At 44.0% G+C, this 19,842-nt stretch overlaps 1 protein-coding gene across 1 annotated transcript in view; it reads right to left on the bottom strand.

Moving 5' to 3' along the window:
* LOC147015117 (choline transporter-like protein 5) overlaps nucleotides 1-19,842 on the bottom strand; it is a 200,938-nt gene that overhangs the window by 105,123 nt on the left and 75,973 nt on the right. Inside the window, exons 13-16 of the mRNA XM_085849565.1 lie at nucleotides 12,196-12,288; nucleotides 10,742-10,838; nucleotides 10,327-10,577; nucleotides 7,249-7,343 (exon numbers count right to left, since the gene is read on the bottom strand). Of these exons, the coding sequence (XP_085705691.1) occupies nucleotides 7,249-7,343; nucleotides 10,327-10,577; nucleotides 10,742-10,838; nucleotides 12,196-12,288 (536 nt within the window). The remainder of the gene's footprint in view (nucleotides 1-7,248; nucleotides 7,344-10,326; nucleotides 10,578-10,741; nucleotides 10,839-12,195; nucleotides 12,289-19,842) is intronic.

Below are 19,842 nucleotides of genomic sequence, written 5' to 3'. Positions count from 1 at the left end.
CACTGCTCACCTCCACTCATTAGTTCCTACTTTTTCCCCCCACCTGTGGAACCAACTTTCACAATCCCTTCAATCTATTTCTTCCCTCCAGGGTTTCAATACAGCTGTTTATCACCATCTCAGATCATCCCCGATCCACAACCATGATCTTTTTCTGCCCCCATTAGCCCTCCCCAAGCCAATCACATTTTGAGTTTCTAGTTTTTCCTTCCACTTCTGTAATTGAGAGTTTGTGGCTGTAACACTCTTGATCTCATTCTTCCCCACATCTGTGATGTCTCCAAGTCTCCCTCTATTTTGTTCCTCATCCATGCTGTTGGTATGTATCCCTCCCTCTCGTTCCTCTGTTATTTTTCTTCTGTTACGTCCTGTTCCATTCTGTGTTCTCGCTTCCCAATGAAACTCTAGACGGTATACAAAACATACTGCAGTCATACCTGTCTGAAGTACCCTCCAACACCTCAGAGTATACTTGCTGAATCTTCCTCTTTTTAACAAGCATGTGTGTGTCCCTGTCCATCCCTCTCATTGTACATCTATCTACATTGCATGTGGTGTGGTATGTGTATATGTACGTGTGTATGCAAACATGTGTGTCTGTTTGCATGCGCTCATTGATTTTGAGCAAAATTTCTGCTACATTTGAGGAAGTTAAACTCGAGGGGGAGCACTCGGAAGAGTGCAAAACCTCTGCCGCCAATACTGCTGGGTCACTCAAGTGAACCTTATATCTTATTCATTAAATATGATGTCAACAGTGCTGACAGAATTATAGTTGTTTTCTCCAACATTTTTTTTTGGGGGGGGGGGGGTTGGAAATCACTTAAAACATGTAAAAATGCAAAAAAAAAAAAAAAAATCGAAATTTTGTTGAAAAAAAAGTTGCAAAATTTATTTTTTTTCTCCAACAATTTTTTTGGGGGGATTGGAAATCACTTAAAATATGTAGAAATGCAAAAAAAAAATTCTCTAACAATTTTTTTTGTGGGGGGTGACAATTTTTTGTGGGGGGGTTGGAAATCACTCAAAACATGTAGAAATGCAAAAAAAAATTCCTCTATTTTTTTTGGGGGGGTGGCATTGGAAATCACTTAAAACATGTAGAAATGCAAAAAATATTCTCTATTTTTTTGGGGGTGGGGTAAAAAAAAATTGGGGGGGGGGGGGTTGGAAATCACTTAAAACATGTAGAAATGCAAAAAAAAAACATTTTCTCTAACAATTTTTTTTTGGGGGGGGGGGGGACCAAGTCCAAAATTTAATGGCATGATCCTTGGACCATACTTAACCCCCCAACCAAGTTTTGTCGAAATCCGTCGAGGAGTTTTTTCCGTAATACTGTTCACAAACAAACAAACAAACAAACAAACAGAAAGCGGTGAAAACTAACCTCCATTCATCTTCGAAGATGGCGGAGGTTAATAAATGTGGATTGCCTGGAATTTAAAATAGAAACAATGGAGTACTTCATAATATTGCATTGGCATTGTACACCAAATATTCATCCCATTGCACTCGATGTTCTCTAGTACTTGTTTTTCCGTCCCTTTTTGTCGACAAGAGAGGCTCATATAATAGAAGAGCAAGACAATGAAGGTATTGGGACAACTGTTGGACACAATAAGTAAGGGAATGAATAAATAGGAAGAGAGGAGAGAGAGAGAAGAGAAGGAAACACAGAAACCTGCAATTTGGATGGTCAGGTTGGAAATGGTGAATGGGGTAATAGATATTGTGGGTAAAGATGGGAGATGACAAGATCAATGCCCGTTCAATGGAGGTTGATTGATAGGAGAAACGAGGAATAAAATCCTTGAGGTATGCAGTTGGCCTGGATTTTGGAAGTAGAACCAGAAAGGTCAGATCAGGTCAGGTATGGGAGCATACGCCAGAGCAGCATGTGCTGCACCCACTTTCTGCCAGTACTCCAGGGGCCTCCGTCTGGGCATCCCCCAGGCAGATGTCTGGCCCATCCCCATCTGCTTGAGATGATGATCAACCTGCTGCCAACACGAGGCACATGGTCAGCCCATTGGCCTCCTCCACTCACGAGGCTCCTTCACTGAGAGAATCTGGTGAGCAGGATCAGCCTCATGAAAATGAGCCACATGTCCATGCAACCGCAGCTGATGCTCACGGACTATGCAGGTAACAAATCTCATTTGTGTATCTCTCAGCAACTACTCATTGGACACAAAGTCCGACCAGCGATTGCAAAGGATTCCCCAAAGAGACCCGATACCAAAGGAATCAAGTCTCCATCTCAGATTCCTGGTCAGAGTCTAAAGCACACATCCGAAGCACAAGACTGGAAGTACCAAAGACCTGAAGACTCAGACTTTCGTCCTCCTGCACAGGCACCGGCAGCGCCACACCCCATGATCCAGTGAATCCATGACTCCCCAGGTCGGACCCAGACGTCTGTTGACCTCTGACACACAGCCAGCAGAGACATGAATATCACTGCCAAGGTAAGTGAATCTCTCCACGACCTCAACATCCTCACCACAAATCAGCCCAGTGGCTCCAACTCCTCATTCAGCACCTCGAGGGCCCCCAAAAGGAGATCCAGAGTCTCTCCAAAGACGACTGCATCATCTGTGAAATCAAGGTCAGAGATCTTGACATTCCCTAACGATGCACCGTAGCTTGATCTCTCTGACATCCTCCCCTGAATCCAATGCTTCCAAGTGCTGAAAAGTGTAGGGGCCAGTGCTCATCCATGAGGAACTCCAGTAACATCTGGAAATAAGTCAGAGATGGTATCACAACATCTCACAGCACTCTCAGTACCAAAGTATAGTACAGACATCAGATTAATCAGTTTTTGTGGCACCCCAAAAAGACCAAGAATCCTCCAGAGGGCATCCCGATTCACTGAATCAAACACTTTACAGAAATCAACATAAGCTGCCAGCAGCCCCTGCCGAAACTCTCGTCTGCATTCGGTGAAGACCCGAAGAGCAAGGATACGGTCAATCGTTGACCTCTTTGGTGTAAAGCGTGACTGCTCTGGAAGCTGGTGCTCAAGCAGATGGTGGCAAACCCGATCAAGAATTATCCGAGCAAAGACCTTGCCCGGCACTGAGAGCATTGTCACCCCTCAGTAGTTGTTGCAGTCTTGGCGATCACCCTTCCCTTTCCAGAGAGGGACAACAAGGCCCCTATTCCAGTCAGTTGGGATGATGCCTGTGTTCTAGGCAGAGTACAGAACTGCATGCAATGACACAAGTACAGCATTTCCACCAGCCTTGAGAAGTTCAGCATGGATGCCACAGATCCCACGAACTTTACCCCATTTCAACCGGTTCACCACAGCCTGTGTTTCCACAAACGAGGGTGGACCACAGTTGATTGGAGGGTCAGCAATCGGGATTAAAACACCACTGACGTCCAACTCGACAGTTGGTGGATCAGCCTAGTACAGCCGCTCAAAGTAACCGGCCCACCGGGCCTTCACTTCAGACTCCTCTGTCAAGAGCCCTCCACCCTCTGCTCTAAATGCAGTACACCGAGGGATGGACTTGGAGGAACGCAATGCGCGAGTTCCCCTGTAAGAGGACGAGAATCACTTGACCACAGGTGATGCTCTACCCAGACAGATTCCTCGCACATAGGCCTTCTTGTCCACCCTGAGTGCACGTACATTTTTACGCCTCAGCTCCCTAAACAGCTCAGCTCTGCAATTCAGCCTGGTCCTGCGAATCTAGTAAATGGTATCCGGTGTCCTTTGAGAGACAAAATTCATCTTTGCCCAACGGTGAGTTCCACAACATCGACCAGCAACATCAAGGACGATGGTCTTGATGGCACTCCACAACTCTTCAGGATCTCCCAAAGCACCCAGACCCCCCAAATCTACACTCAGCCTGTGAGCAAACTCCTCAGTCACCCTCTTATCCTTGAACTTGCCAACATTCAGCCAAGGCTGGGATGGTTCCATTCTCCTGGATTTAAGCTGCAACTTCAGAGTTGCTACAACAATCCTGTGGTAATTATTGAGGAACTGAGCACTCTGGTAGATTCTGCAGTTCTGGATCAGCCTCCAGCGACCATCAACGAGCACAAGGTCAATCTCATTTTCCACACCACCAGCGTTGGAATACCAAGTCCAGCGATGAGCCTGTGAGCACTGAAACCATGAACCTTCCACCCTAAGTCCATGACTTCTTGCAAAGTCAAGGAACTTAGTACTATTCTAGTTCACAGTTCCAGACCCATGGGGACCAACACATGACTCAACTATCTCCAGCGTATCAAGCCGATGAATTTAAATCCCCCAATACTAGAAGTGTATCTCGCCTGGGGCAGTGATCAACCAGACTCGAGCACGGCATAGAATGCGTCCTTCACAGTGAGATCACTCGCCTCAGTCGGAGCATAAACAGAGACCAGGGAAATGACAACAGAGGAGTGACAAACCCTTAGTCTCATAATATGCTTGTTGACTGGTGTTACCTCAATTATCATTGGAGTCAGCTTATTGGACACAGCTACAGCAACTCCTTGGGCATGGTAACCATCAGAGCGACCAGACAAATATTAGGTAAATCCACCCACCATGATCTCGCCGCAATCCAGTCTCCGAACTTCAGAGAGTACTGCAATAACAATGTCCAAATGCTTGAGCTCAGATGATAGCAGAGACAGGTGATCATCCTCTCTTTGGGATAGGACATTCCAGGCACCCACCCGAAAGGACCAGCTCAGATTAACCCAAGAAGACCACCGTCTGGTGGACGACACCTCAGCACCACCCAACACACACGACCGCAATCTAACCCAGGAAGGTTACCCCGTGACTTCCTTCCTCTTATCAAAGATTGGAGGTTCCGAAGGCTTTGCCCCAATCCCGTCATCCGGTGAGCTGCCCTACGAAGGGCAGCTGCACAGGAGGTACTCCCACGGAGCGGGTTTTCAGAGTTATATTTAATGCTTTCAGAAGGTTTTGTGGAATAAAGGGTTTTTACGGTGGCCGGAGTGCAAATCCTGCCACCAACCTCCTCATAGAAAGTAACCCAACTGTTGGAGGACGTCCGCAGACACAGTTGGCCACAAGATATGGATGGCCGTTGGTTCACAAGGAGCTCCTCTGCCCTTTAACAGGTTTTGTTCTTCATCCTGCTGGGTGTCCATATCATACACCCTCCTCACCAAGAAACTTGGTGGGGAAGACGGGTTCGTCGCCAACAACCCGACCATGAAACAGGTTAGTGCAGATTTACATGGTACCTGCAGCAAGTCACAGATCTAATCTGACCTGACACACTAGTTTGAATGACCGGTGTTACCTCAATTATCATTGGAGTCAGCTTATTGGACACAGCTACAGCAACTCCTTGGGCATGGTAACCATCAGAGCGACCAGCCCAATAGTAGGTGTATCCACTGGCCATGATGTCACCGTAATCCAGTGTCCGAAACTTAGAGAGTGCTGCAATACCTATGTTCAAACGCTTGAGCTCAGATGATAACTTAGACAGGTGATCATCCTCTCTTAGGGATAGGACATTCCAGGAACCCACCCAAAGGGACCACCTCAGGTTAACCCAAGGAGACCCCCATCTGATGGATGACATCTCAGCACCACTCTTCCACACACCACCACAATCTGACCTGGGAAGTTTATTCCGTGCTTTTACCAGAAAGGGGTTTTGGAAAAATGCGTACATCCTGGTGTTGTTGGATCTTATCTTAATTTGTTGGCTGACTGGCAGTTCACGGCAGAATTCCCGTCTTAAAAATACTGTCATAGCCATTGTGTATTGATTCTCACTTTCCAGTAGTACACAATATTACATCACAATGCTCTTCCTGTGGGTGGTATGTACGCATCGTTGTCGGGCTTTAAGCATTTTCCAAAGGTGTGATTCGTGTACCTTCAGAAAATACTTAAAGCTTGCTGTTCTCATTATTAATTCGTTACCCAATCACAAGATGTATGAAAGTATGCAAATGAGGAGGAATCAATGTACAATATGGTGGTGTGGTTTGTCAACACCGTAGCACTTCTGATGAACTTCCTGTAAACTATGATCCCCAGCCAAAGAGCCTTTCTCTATTAAATTTTTGAATCCTGAACGAGTTTGGAGATCAAAATGCAGTAAATGAAGAACAAATGTGAACAGACTCATATCTCCTAATATTTCGATACCCATTTATTTAACGACCCCAATTATTAACACCCTCTTATGGGGTCGGCCAGAGTTTTTCATCAAATCTTTCACGAACTGGGTAGGCAGAACTAATGTTCAACTAAAGTCAGCAGGAATTTGAAAGTTTGTCAGGTTGCCCGTGAGAATTCACCTACATTTTGTGCAATACACTGTGGAATGTTTCACGTCCAACAACCTGAACTGACAGACGGCTATTTTGGCTCATGTCATTGTGATGAAAGCCACACACATTACTGCATCATCCTGTGGGTAAAATAAAAGGGTGATGGTTTATAGCCGAGTTGGGGTTTAAACCCAGCCGAGACAGGTTGAGAAGAGTGTGCTAGTCTGCCAGCTATCTTGCCAGCCTCTCAGCTATCCTGCCAGCCTCTCATCCTGCCAGCTATCCTGCCAGCCTCTCATCCTGCCAGCTATCCCACCAGCCTCTCATCCTGCCAGCTATCCTACCAGCCTCTCAGCTATCCTGCCAGCCTCTCATCCTGCCAGCCTCTCAGCTATCCTGCCAGCCTCTCAGCTATCCTGCCAGCCTCTCATCCTGCCAGCCTCTCATCCTGCCAGCTATCCCACCAGCCTCTCATCCTGCCAGCCTCTCATCCTGCCAGCTATCCTACCAGCCTCTCATCCTGCCAGCCTCTCAGCTATCCTGCCAGCCTCTCAGCTATCCTGCCAGCCTCTCAGCTAGTCTTCCAGCCCCTCAGCTATCCTGCCAGCCTCTCAGCTATCCTGCCAGCCTCTCGGCTATCCTGCCAACCTTATAATTTTGAAGGTATTAATCAATCATTGGATTTTCACTGTACCTATCACTATAATATACAGTAGTGTATCATTCAGCTATTTCCAGTATCCCTTTCCATACATTGTAAAATAACTATGATAACTTTGATGATAAAGTGCTATATTTAACAACTCATTCTCGGATTTCAAAACACACACACATACAGACACACACACACACACACACACACACACACACACACACACACACACACACACACACACACACACACACACACACACACACACACACACACACACACACACACACACATACACACACACCTGCAGGACCGACCTTTCAGCCTGTTATCGAGGTACTCAAGAACAAGACGGATCACTTGAATGAAGGTGATAATAAAGGAACCGAGGGCCAAAGATCCCATGTGGTACCTGAAAGAGACATTGGCAGCAGACATTGAAGGACTCCTTTACCATAACTGTGATTATCGAGCAGTCATATCAGTAAATGGAACTCTATCTTGTTTGTCAAGGAGTATAGAAGCAACATTCATTTGCTTGCTCATCTATTTCCATCATTTGATCCTTCTTTAGGATGTAAAGGTTCATGTTTGGGCTGTTCGGACATATAAGCTCTTGCGTCTATCTACACATTTACGTTTATATGAAAATAATTGTTTTTCTGGTCATGCAGTGTGAGCTGAGAGGTTCTGCATTCCATCCTTCATATGAGACCATGTGCAGTTTGCCTGGTATTATACGTAGGGGGATATGGAAGAGGTAGTGGAGTTGGAATCATGGTTTCATGGGGGGAGTTCCCCACCCCAACCCCTTGCGGCGCTGAAATACCAGATTCAAACAACGAAGGGAAACAGAACAGGCAAGGACTTGTGTAGGTCAGCACTAGCTGGTCTTGGTACCACGACCGAATTCCAAATTCCTGCCACAACTACTGCTGGGAAGGCAATGACAAACCACCCAGGACCATAAAGGCATAAATGTCAGTCTTCAAAGACCCGAGTGCCACACGATCGCCATCCTAGTTTGGCGATGATGTGTCGGCATAATTTATGCGCGTGACGTCAGTGTCATGTCACATCTAGGGTCAGTGTGCTCTTTTCGTTATACATATAAATCAGTGCAGTATATAATATCAGGGTTAGAGTGCATGATGAAGGCTGCTGGTATACATAGGGAATGGTGAACAATAATTTTGTTAAATTGAAAAAGTAAACATGCGATTGGAATTCTTCAGTTAATTTTGTGTTGGAATAACCTTTTCAAATAAAAAATACATTTATTTTGTTTTTAGTGTCTCCATTGGTCCACTAAAGCCTTTATGAAAAATGAAACGAAAGGATTGACTTTTAAACGATATAAAAAGTTGTGAAATTTTGGATATATTTTTGGCTTTTTTAAAGTCCACCAAACCATTCCATGGTAGAAATAACCTCTTTATATCATATGACTGATCAATTTGATTCCTTGACAAAACTGGTTATTGATTGACACATTGGTAAATGGAAGGGCACTCGGTAGAGCGCATACCACCGCCATGTAATGCCTGATCCACAAGAACATATCGGGCCCAATACATTTTTGAAATATCATGCTATACAGTACTATATCGTTTTTGGCTCGATCTCTCAATGGTGAGGAATCACGTTAAAAATTAAATAATTCTCGTATCCAGATCTGGATTCGGATCTTCACCAAAATCAAATCAGTTCGTCCTTGCGACACACCCAACGTGTTCACCAAGTTTCATCCGAATCAGTTGACAAGTTTTTGAGATACCGTGCTATATATAGTTTTTGGCCCAATCTCTCAATGGTGAAGAATCACTTTAAAAAGTCCAGTAGTCGGATCTGGATCCGGATCTTCATCAAAATCTAACCAGTTCGTCCTTGTCACACACTCAACCTGTCCACCAAATTTCATCCGGATCAGTTTGCAACTTTTTGAGATATGTTACAAACAAACAAACAAGCATTCATAGACTGGTACTTACGAAATCGTCAACTTGACCTCTGACCTTGTCTAATAAAAGCTGTCTCTAGAGAAGGTAGTGAAGCAAACCAGAAGTTTCTATGATGATCTGTACCAAACCATCAAAAATTGAATGTTTGACCTCACTGTGACCTTGACCTTTGACCGATTTTGACCAATATCTAATCAGCGCCAGCCATCACCCTCCTGAATCACGTGGTGTAATTTGACATTGGTAGCTTCTTCCGTTCTCGAGTTACCGCGGATTAACGTAACGTAAAGGTCACACTCGACGCCCCCCCCCCAACTCGAAAGGACGCCGGGGGCGAGCACGATGACATCAGCGTGCACATGCAAAACCTTAACGTGACTCAACGACATGTCTGCTCGAGCGCGCTGCACCACGTGACGAGCCGTGACGCGGCGGGTGAAATATTAATATACAATCTTAAAACGTCTCCAAAACATCCGATTTTTACCAGAATTTCGACAACCGAGTGTTAAGCGTCCAAAGCGATCGCAAAAACCGAAGACAAAATTAAAATTGAAGTTAAAACGAACTCGTAACGTCGACCGAAGCAAAAAGACTCCATTTCTCCACAGGAATTTACGGAATTATTTAATATTATTTTATCAAAGTCATAAAACCATAATATTCGGCCATCCACAAACAATCTATGCACCATCCGACGGCTTAGCGAGTCAGGCATGCGACGATAAGCTTTATTGGGATGAAAAATGACTTTTAAACACCATCTTTATCGAAAACACAACGCGGCCTACAACTAGGCAAGGCGTTCTGCGCCATGGGCGTTAACACTGATATTTTTTAAACAGCCGTAACTCGACGAATTGACACAAATTCCGCCTAACTTACCTCGATCTTCCAAACTCACGCTCCGTCAACAATACCTGTGGTAACTTTTCGAGTTATCATGTTTTGGATGTTTGACCTCACTGTGACCTTGACCTTTGACCGATTTTGACCAAAATCTAATCAGCGCTAGCCATCACCCTCCTGAATCACGTGGTGCAATTTGACATTGGTAGCTTCTTCCGTTCTCAAGTTATCGTGCCTACAAACAAACATACAAACACACAAACAGAGGACAGAAGTGATCAATATACTGAAGAAATCTTTAGATTTTGTAAGTAACAAACAGACAAACAGAGAGAAAGGGGTGAAAACATAACTTCCTTCACCTTCGGTGGTGGCAGGTAAGTAAAGGGATGAAGTGGATATCATGAAATTAACCCGCAAAATGGGGGGTGAGGGGTGTGAGGGACACGATAAATCATCGATTTTATAATACGAGAAGAATTGTGACGTCAATTGTGACGTCATAGCACTAATGCTGACATAAACAATGTCATATTGACAAGTTTATACCAAGCGGTGACAAAACGACAAGAATGTTTCACCCACCGCAGTGCACGACCGAATGAGTAGACCATGGGCAGAGAAGGTAAATTCCGGGGCTTGTTAAAGGTCCAATAGTACGAAGCAAAGGCACCTGCGAGTGTGCATTGTCCCAAGGCAATGACAAAGTTGACAGCCCAAAGAAATGCCACGATGTTGAAGACTTGAAAAGCCATGAGGTTCTGTTCGTAGAAGGTGTTTCCTCCATACGCCACAAATATGCATCGAGCATCTGGGCAGTCGGATGCACTGAATGTCTTCATCGTGACATTGGGATAGGGAATAGAGAGCAGGGACATTCACACATGCTTACAAAGTAAAAATAATCACCATCTCCAGAATCAATGCTTTCAAACTTAACTTTCTCTTTGTGTTCTCAACCTGATTCTCCCTATGTGGTGTATTCTTTTTAGCATTTCACCTCTGGTTGGCAGGACTGCTTGGTGATGTTCAGACATGCTGGAGACGTCAGCTTTGAGTAGGACTCGTACATTGCCTTGCCAGAGGTACCGATATAGCTGCATGTCAAAGTGTCAAGGAATACGGGCAGAAAGATGCAAGTGTTTGGGCACTAAGGATGCCATTTGTGCACCTGCCTGATACCTGTAAAACATGTCCACCTGGCTCACAGGACTGGCATACTGTTTGAACCCGTGGGTATTTGAAGATGCCATTGCTCCAATGGTGCTCGGACATTGCTGTTCGTGAAATCCAAAGTGTTGCCCCTATTACGAATAGCTCCTGGTTGGCATATCTGCAGGTGGCCAACTTGGGAGATAGCCAGAATTTTACCCACAGTGGCAGCCATAGGCTATTTACAAGACCCATTCCATAAGTCGTAGGCTTGTAGAGTGTATTAAATTGTTTCACATTGCTGACATAAGTATATCTGACATACAACACACACGTACCAAATCTCACACACGGATACCAAATCACACACACGGCTACCCAATCACACACACGGCTACCCAATCACACACACGGCTACCCAATCACACACACGGCTACCCAATCACACACACCGCTACCCACTCACACACACCGCTACCCAATCACACACACGGCTACCCAATCACACACACGGCTACCCAATCACACACACGGCTACCCAATCACACACACGGCTACCCAATCACACACACGGCTACCCAATCACACACACGGCTACCCAATCACACACACGGCTACCCAATCACACACACCGCTACCCAATCACACACACCGCTACCCAATCACACACACCGCTACCCAATCACACACACGGCTACCCAATCACACACACGGCTACCCAATCTCACACACGGACACCAAATCACACACACGGCTACCCAATCACACACACGGCTACCCAATCACACACACGGCTACCCAATCACACACACGGCTACCCAATCACACACACCGCTACCCAATCACACACACCGCTACCCACTCACACACACCGCTACCCAATCACACACACGGCTACCCAATCACACACACGGCTACCAAATCTCACACACGGCTACCCAATCACACACACGGCTACCCAATCACACACACCGCTACCCAATCACACACACGGCTACCCAATCACACACACGGCTACCCAATCACACACACGGCTACCAAATCTCACACACGGCTACCAAATCTCACACACGGCTACCAAATCTCACACACGGCTACCAAATCTCACGACTCACATTGGTGCTTTCAAAATATGATATCATCGCAAGTGAAGCATCAAATGAACCAAGTTCAGTCGACGAGGTGCAGCATTTTAATTTCAGTCATGACATGACAAGATGTAACCAATAATTTACACAGGAAAATCAAAAAGTACATTAAAACAAATGCAACATGTGAGTTTTCATTTTTAGCAGAGGATACAGTGCTGTGACTCCAGAGTAAACAATGCAGGTGAAGATCAGCACAAACGTGATGATTGGGTAGAAGAGCGCAGAGAGCGTATAACCGATAACTCTGAAACCACATGATGGGACACATTGAGCATGACGTGAACATGTACATGTTCTATCTTAATCAGCATTGACATCATTTAGGTTTATACAATAATTGAGAAAAACTTTGGCAACTCCTCCTTTCTTCATCACTCCGGTGGATTCCCCTTTGAGACTTTTTCAGTTTACCCCTTATTGCTGATATGATGAAAGTAGAATTAAATAATCAATTAAACTCTGCTGCTATCTTTCTAATAATTAGTTTTTCTACACTTCCAGTTTTCTACAGCCTCGTCATAATTAATTCGTGGTAGTGACATTTTGTGAGGTGGCGTCACTCCTGGTGTTGGCTTAATGGTTGAGGTGGCTGGTTTAAGATCTTAAGGTCTTGATCGTTTGAGCCCCTGTTCGCTCCATTGAAATAACACCAGGTGAGTTGACTCAGCCCATAATCATTCCAAGGTCGGTAAAATGAGTACCGGCTTACTGGTAACGGGGCACTGCATCAGCGACACAGCCGTGCTTCTAGAAATGATGCAACCAGCAGCCCCAGACTGCATATGAAACAACAACTCCCATCAATCTCCACTCCATATGAAGAGTTGCACGATGCTTTGACATCTCAATAGCCACCACGAAAGGCTTATCTCAGCTTGCGAGCCGGAACCTCTCTGTGCAAGGACCAATTTGAGATGGCTCTGAGTTTGATGACTTGTATTTGATGTACAAAATGCATGTTTTGCGCAAGTGTGTGTTTGAGCCTCTGTCTCTCTCTAGAGCTTTCATTGCAGCTTGCATGTGAGACCCAAGAAAACAATATTTACTAGAAGAGCACTTGGTAGAGCACATACCTCCGCCACACAATGGCCCATCCATGAGAACACAATCGGGCCCAATACATTTTTGAAGTATCATGCTGTATATCATTTTTAGCCCCATCTCTCAATGGTGAAGAATCAATTTAAAGATTAAATAATTCTCGTATCCAGATCCAGATTCTGATCTTCACCAAAATCGAATAAATTCGTCCTTGCCACACATACAACCTGTCCACCAAGTTTTCTCCGAATCCGTCCACAACATGTTGAGATATCGTGCTATATATTCATTTAGCCCCATCTCTCAATGGTGAAGAATCACTTAAAAAAATTATCAGATCCAGATCCAGATTCGGATCTTCACCAAAACTGAATCAATTATTCCTTGTCACACACCCGTGTACACCAAGTTTCGTCCGAATCCGTCCACAACTTTTTGAAATATCCTGCACACAGACAAACAAACAAACAAGAAGACGACGTCGTGAAGAGCACAAAACTTGCAAAATCCATAAAACAAATTTGACCTAAAAAATAATTGGTGGTTGAATTCAATGACCAAATATGCAAATCCTCCTCAAATTTCCAGTGAAGCGGATGAAAATGGACAATTTTAGAAATTCGGCCTTTGTTGACCTTTTGGCTTAAGTTGACATGAACAAATAATTGGTGGTTGAATTCAATGACCTGATATGCAAAGCCTCTTCGAATTTCAAGCTAATCGGGTAGAAAATAAGAGGATTTTTGAAATCCCATCTTAGTTGTTGACCTTGGCCTATGTTGACCTTTTGGTCAAAGTTGACCTCAAAAATAATTGCCTGGTTGAATTCAGTGACCTGAAATATAAATCCTCTTCAAATTTCAAGTCAATCGGATGAAAATTGAGGATTTTAGAAATCCCACCAAAGTTGTTGACCTTCGGCCTATGTTGACCTTTTGACCTCAAAAACAATAAGCTTCTTCCTTCGGACAAACTTTACCATTAGGCCAGTCAAAATAGTGAAAAAGGTCAAAATAATTGCAATAGAATTTATTTTTTCACAATGCATTTTTGTTGTCTCTGTCTCTGTCTCTGTCTCTGTCTCTGTCTCTGTCTCTGTCTCTGTCTCTGTCTCTGTCTCTGTCTCTGTCTCTGTCTGCATGTGGCTGCTGGTTGCATCATTCGTTGGGACATGGCAATGCCGCTGATGCAGTGTCCCCCTTACCAGTACACTGGTACTCATTTTGCCGACCTCGGAAGGATGACAGGCTGAGTCCACCTCCTGGTGTATTAATTCAGCAGCCAACGGGGCTTGAACTCAGGACCTTAGGATCCCAAGCCGCCACACTAACCACAAAGCCAACACCAGGCTTGTTCAACATGCTAAAAGTCTACCACAGTCAACTGACAAAATTACGTTTTTCAACAATGATGTTGTGATACTTTAAAAAATATCTACTCATTTACAATATATGCCATATACAATGTATTTGAATAAAACCACTGTCAATTAATACATTACAATCAAGGACAGTCCTGTTTTGATTAGTTCCATAACAAATAATCATCAAGATTACAGTTTTTAATATAAAAATTAGCATTTTACCAGGCAAATGTCTTTAAAAAGTAGCATTATTTTAGCAGTGATTTTGATACTTTTCTTCCAACTTTATAACAAGCAATGGTACTGATGTATAACAAACTTGATTACATTATCAATGTTTAATGCATATTTTAAAACAAATTTGGATGGAATATGATAAGTACTTGAATTGCTACATATAGATTACCCATACCACCAAATGTAAGTGTTGGCCATTGGGGAGTGCTTGTGTGAGAACCATTACTTTGTAAATAAAATGTTATTATATTCATTGTTGTAGATTTCCGCCCGCCAGCGTGCCTACGACCGCGTCGAAGCAATGGCGGTCGCTTCGCCCACCGAACGGACAATCCAGTCGCGGCTTTCCGGATCAACGCCGGAAACCAGCCACGGGTGTGTTTTTAACACCACAACCTTGTCCGCACTCGACCCGCGCTACAGGGTCCGATCGCCAAATCTTCGATCTTCAATCGCCAAAACGAACAGCTTTACATTCACACAAGGACATTAATCTATCTATAATTCCAGCAGTGTGTGTGTGTGTGTGTGTGTGTGTGTGTGTGTGTGTGTGTGTGTGTGTGTGTGTGTGTGTGTGTGTGTGTGTGTGTGTCCGCTGTTTCTCGACAACCTCTGGTCCGATCTAATTGAAACTTGCCAGGTATATTGCTGGGGACCTGAGGATGTGCCTTTTCAAGGTTTGATATTAATCGGACAAGTGCTTCCCAAGTTATGGCCATTTATTTACCAAACCAATGGGAAGAGACGTTGTTGCGTGGGCGTGGCCGATGGGGAAGGGAAGTACAGCCACGTTCCCCATTACGGGTTACAACGTACGGGCTTCCAGAGAGTGATGACTTCGTGTATTCTAATAATTTCTCGATTTCTTATGCGCATTTATAGATAAACACAATGGCCCAAGTTATGATCGTTTTCATATTAGACGGTGTATAAATTTCAGAAACATCAGTGCTGGGATGCTCCGAACCAGGAAGTAAATTTTTTCTCTCTCTTCTCTTCTCTTTTTGTTTTTCCTTGCCACGACATTGCGAAAAGGTAAAATACGTTGGCGCTAATTGAATAATTGGGTATTAAAAATAAATTGCGAATAATCGTAACTGCGAATAATATCGAACTTCCGGGTCACGCACGTACGGGCACGTGAGAGCGAAGAAACAGCCTGTGTGGTTTATTTATTTTATATATATATATATATATATATTTTTTTTTTTTTTTACGGGCACGTACTAGTTATAATAAAGCATGCAATTAAACAAGGCGAAACACGAATGCAATTATATAAGCAACAAAAGCACGACAAAAGAACTACGACCGTCTATACGAAATGCAATGCAAACATTTACAGCACACAAAGCACTTAACAATTTCCAACTTAATAGACGGGCCCACGGACACACGTACGCACACATACACACCCAAGAAATGGTGGCAGAGGCCTTTAATAACGAGCTCCAGTTCGAAGGACAGGTTAGCTGAAACCCAGAACCTATCTCGAACCTCTCCACCTTGTGTGATCTTCAAGTTGTTCGGACCCGGGCTCCAGCGAGAGCAAGCTGGATCCAATCGCCGTGAGCTGCGATCCTTCCCGAGCTCCCGCGAATCCTCCCGCGCTTCTCAACACATGCTGGTGAGATGAGGTGCCGATCCTTCCCGTCGATGCGTCGCTTCCCCGAGGAACGAACCTCCACGAAGAGGTCGATGAATCGCACCAAGCCGGGAACCAAAATGGAGAACAAAGAGCTCCACGAACCAAGAATAAGAAGCCACCACTCGCAGCTCGAGCCGAGCGACCGGCTTAACTTCCTTCCAAGCAAAGCAGCTCGAAGCAAAAAGCTCTCCCGAGCCAAGCAGAAGCCGAAGCTCACGGAACCATCAAAGCAAAAAGCCTCCAAAAAGCCTCCTCCCGAGCCAGGCCTCAGCCAAAGCTCACTGAGCCAGCCGAAGCAAAAAGCTTCTGAAGGCCTCAACCCTAACCCAAGCCAAACAGGACCCGAAGGTCTGCTGAACGGCTACTCTCAACTCCCTTCTCCAACTCTGCCCACAAACAAAAGAAAAGATCTCCTCTTATCCTTCTCCCGCCCTTCCCCCGCTCCCGGCGTGACTCATGACTCATGCCCTCGTCCTCCATTCCCTGCTCAGCCACGGGTAGGAGGGAGTTGTTGACATCATGAGTCACGGGACGGCAGGGTGGTTCTTCCTCTTCGCAGAAGAGGGGGAGGGATGTCTCCATTGTTCGTTCCCTAACTATTAAATTGATCCGCAGCGCATCTAATCAATTTCTGAACAGTTAAACAATGAAAGGTGAGCTATCTAGGGAACAAGCACTTATCGACATCGCTGACTAAAGGAACCTGTATAGTATGTTGTGTGCAATCGAATTCCCAAATTCGTAACAATACTTTACAAACTTGATTACATTAGAACTTATAATAACTATAATTTATAACACAGGGGCAGATCCAAGATTTTGTTAAAGGGGGGTGGAGTTGACTGCAGGCTCTGATCCTGGCTAATTTATTTTTTAAAAAAACAAAAATCAAAAGTCAAATTATTGGTCAAAATATCTTACAGGTCATAACATTCTTAATGATGGTCAAATTTTTAAAATTTATCATTCCACAGAGAGCTAACTCCATATAGATTTCACAAATGACGTTATCATTTCACAATTTTGAATAGCAAATAGAGGGTGGCACACTCCTGTCCCCCCACCCCCCCCTAAATCTGTCAGTGTAACACATTTAAAAGGAATGTGATCAATACTTGCATTGCTATGCTGAATTTTTATACACTCCTTTCTTATTAATCTGTGAAGTACAAGTCACTAACTTTAATTTCTTTGCAGGTAAGTGATGGCTGAGTGTCAATCTACAAGACAAGATCAACTGTGTGTTATGCACCAAGGATATCACATATGATGCTGAATGTGATATTGTTACCCTTGGCAAGAAAGGGAGTGATGGCATCAACTGTGCAAGTGAGGAACGGGGAAGCAGTCTGCAGACCCAAGAAGGGCAACGTGTCCATAAGGCATGCAGAAAAAATTGGTGTAATCCAAAATACATCAAAACTCACAGGCATGTAGGACTAGCTGATACTTCTGTACCAGAATTCAAACGACGATCACAATCAAAACCATTTGACTTCACAAAAGATTGCATCTTTTTTCTGTCAGCAAGCCCATTGTGATGGTCGACGGAGGGATATGATGTATTTACTGTGAGGACATCAGTTTTTTAAAACAATATAAGAAGTGTTTGCAAAATACGGAATGATGTCTGGAGTGAGGAAGTGATGGGCAGGATATCCCATGCTAATGACCTGCATGCTGAGGATGCAGTGTATCATAACCAATGCAGCATAAACTTTAGAACTGGGAGAAACATTCCAAAGAAGTTTGAACCACATGATTGACTCTCTGGTAAAAAGAAAAAAAAAACTACGAAGAGGTTGCAAAGTTGAAGAAGACAAGTATGATGTCTTTATACTTGTCACAAAATATCGAGAGGAAAGTGATGATGAACAAATAGCAATCATTGATCCAGTAAAGAAGATGGATGAATACTTAAAGCTGACTGGCTCAATGCAGGAGGCATATGGAGTGCAGTACATGAAACAAAAACTAAAAGACCATTTTGGTGATAAGGTTCTTTTCACAAATCTTGAAGGCAAGAAAACTATTGTTACATTTAGAACCACTGCTGCCTCCATTATGAATGACTACTACAAATCACCAAAGGGTGGTAATGATGATGAAACCAGACACATCATTGAAACAGCAGCCAAACTGATGAAAAATGATATTAAGGCACTTGATATATGTACTGAGTATCCAGTTGCTGATTAATTATTTGACAATAGAAAATGCAATGACATTTCTACCAGATATCCTCATCCAGTTTCTGCAAATCATGGTAGCAGGAAAAAACACTGAGAAAAAACAGGCCTCATTGGGGCATGCTATTGTCCAAGCTGCAAGACCCAGAATGATGATTGTACCCCTGCAATGGGGTTGAGCTATACAGATGCATCACCAATTTGGTTCTAGGTTCCTTATAGATTCCCTGCACCAGCCTGTGGAGAGTGTTGTGGAACTGCATGTTCCAACTCACATGTCCTAAATGATGATCTTGATTCAGAAATGGACATGGATCAGTAGATATGTATATTACTGCATACGACTTCATAGAATTTAGTATAGCTGTATAAAATGTAGTACAACTGTATAGAATGTAGTATAAATATATAGAATGAAGTAGAGAACTTTATAGATTTTGTTGGCATAGTTGTTGGCAATATAACTGGATTTAAAAATTTAAGTACAGTCAACCCCCGCTTCATCGCGGTTCACCTATCGCGCCCCCGGTTCATCGCGGGTTTTCCCTTGGAACGTAACTAATTTTTTCTGCGGATTCGCCCGGTACATCGCGGTAATAATATAGAAAATATAAATTATTTAAGCAATAAATTATAACGAGTGGTGCTCGACCAGTCACAGAACGCACGAGACAAAGTTTCGCTGGTGAACTTCGAATATTTTCTACGTTTTTTCTCCAAGCCCCATGATGCCGCCCAAACGTCCTGCACCTTCTAAGGCTTCTGGCAAGGAACCGAAGCGCCAGAGGAAGGTCCTGGGATGCTCCAGGAGAAGGTTAAGGTAAAGTTGCTCGATATATGCTTCGGGAAGGAAAAAGGTTTGCCGCCGTTGGACGAGCACTGCTCATACCCAGCACCTCAAAAATGACCAGACCAGACTAATCGATCTCCGGCACCTCAAACCCAATCACTGCCAAACCGACCAGACCAGACTAGTCGATCTCCGGCACCTCAAACCCAATCACTGCCAAACCGACCAGACCAGACTCGTCGATCTCAGGCACCTCAAACCCAATCACTCCCAAACCGACTAGACCAGACGAGTCGATTTTTTGGGGAGGCGTCCATTCATCGCGGATTTTCACTTAGCGCGGGGAGGTTTGGAACGTAACCCCTGCGACAAACGGGGGATTACTGTACTTGGTTGTCAAAACATGAAAACTTTATTTTTCCAGCATTTAGGTTTTGTAGGTTTTTTTGAAGGTTATGAGGGAGATGTATCAGGTTAAATGCTACTTTTTGTTATAAGAAACACAATGCAAAACAACCTGTGGAGAGTAT

This window comes from Eptatretus burgeri, chromosome 12 (genome assembly GCF_056783735.1).
Source record: "Eptatretus burgeri isolate ZD-2024b chromosome 12, Ebu_testis_v1, whole genome shotgun sequence".
NCBI lineage: Eukaryota > Metazoa > Chordata > Myxini > Myxiniformes > Myxinidae > Eptatretus > Eptatretus burgeri.
Note: the sequence above shows the minus strand (reverse complement) of the source record. Positions and strands in the feature narration are given on the sequence as shown.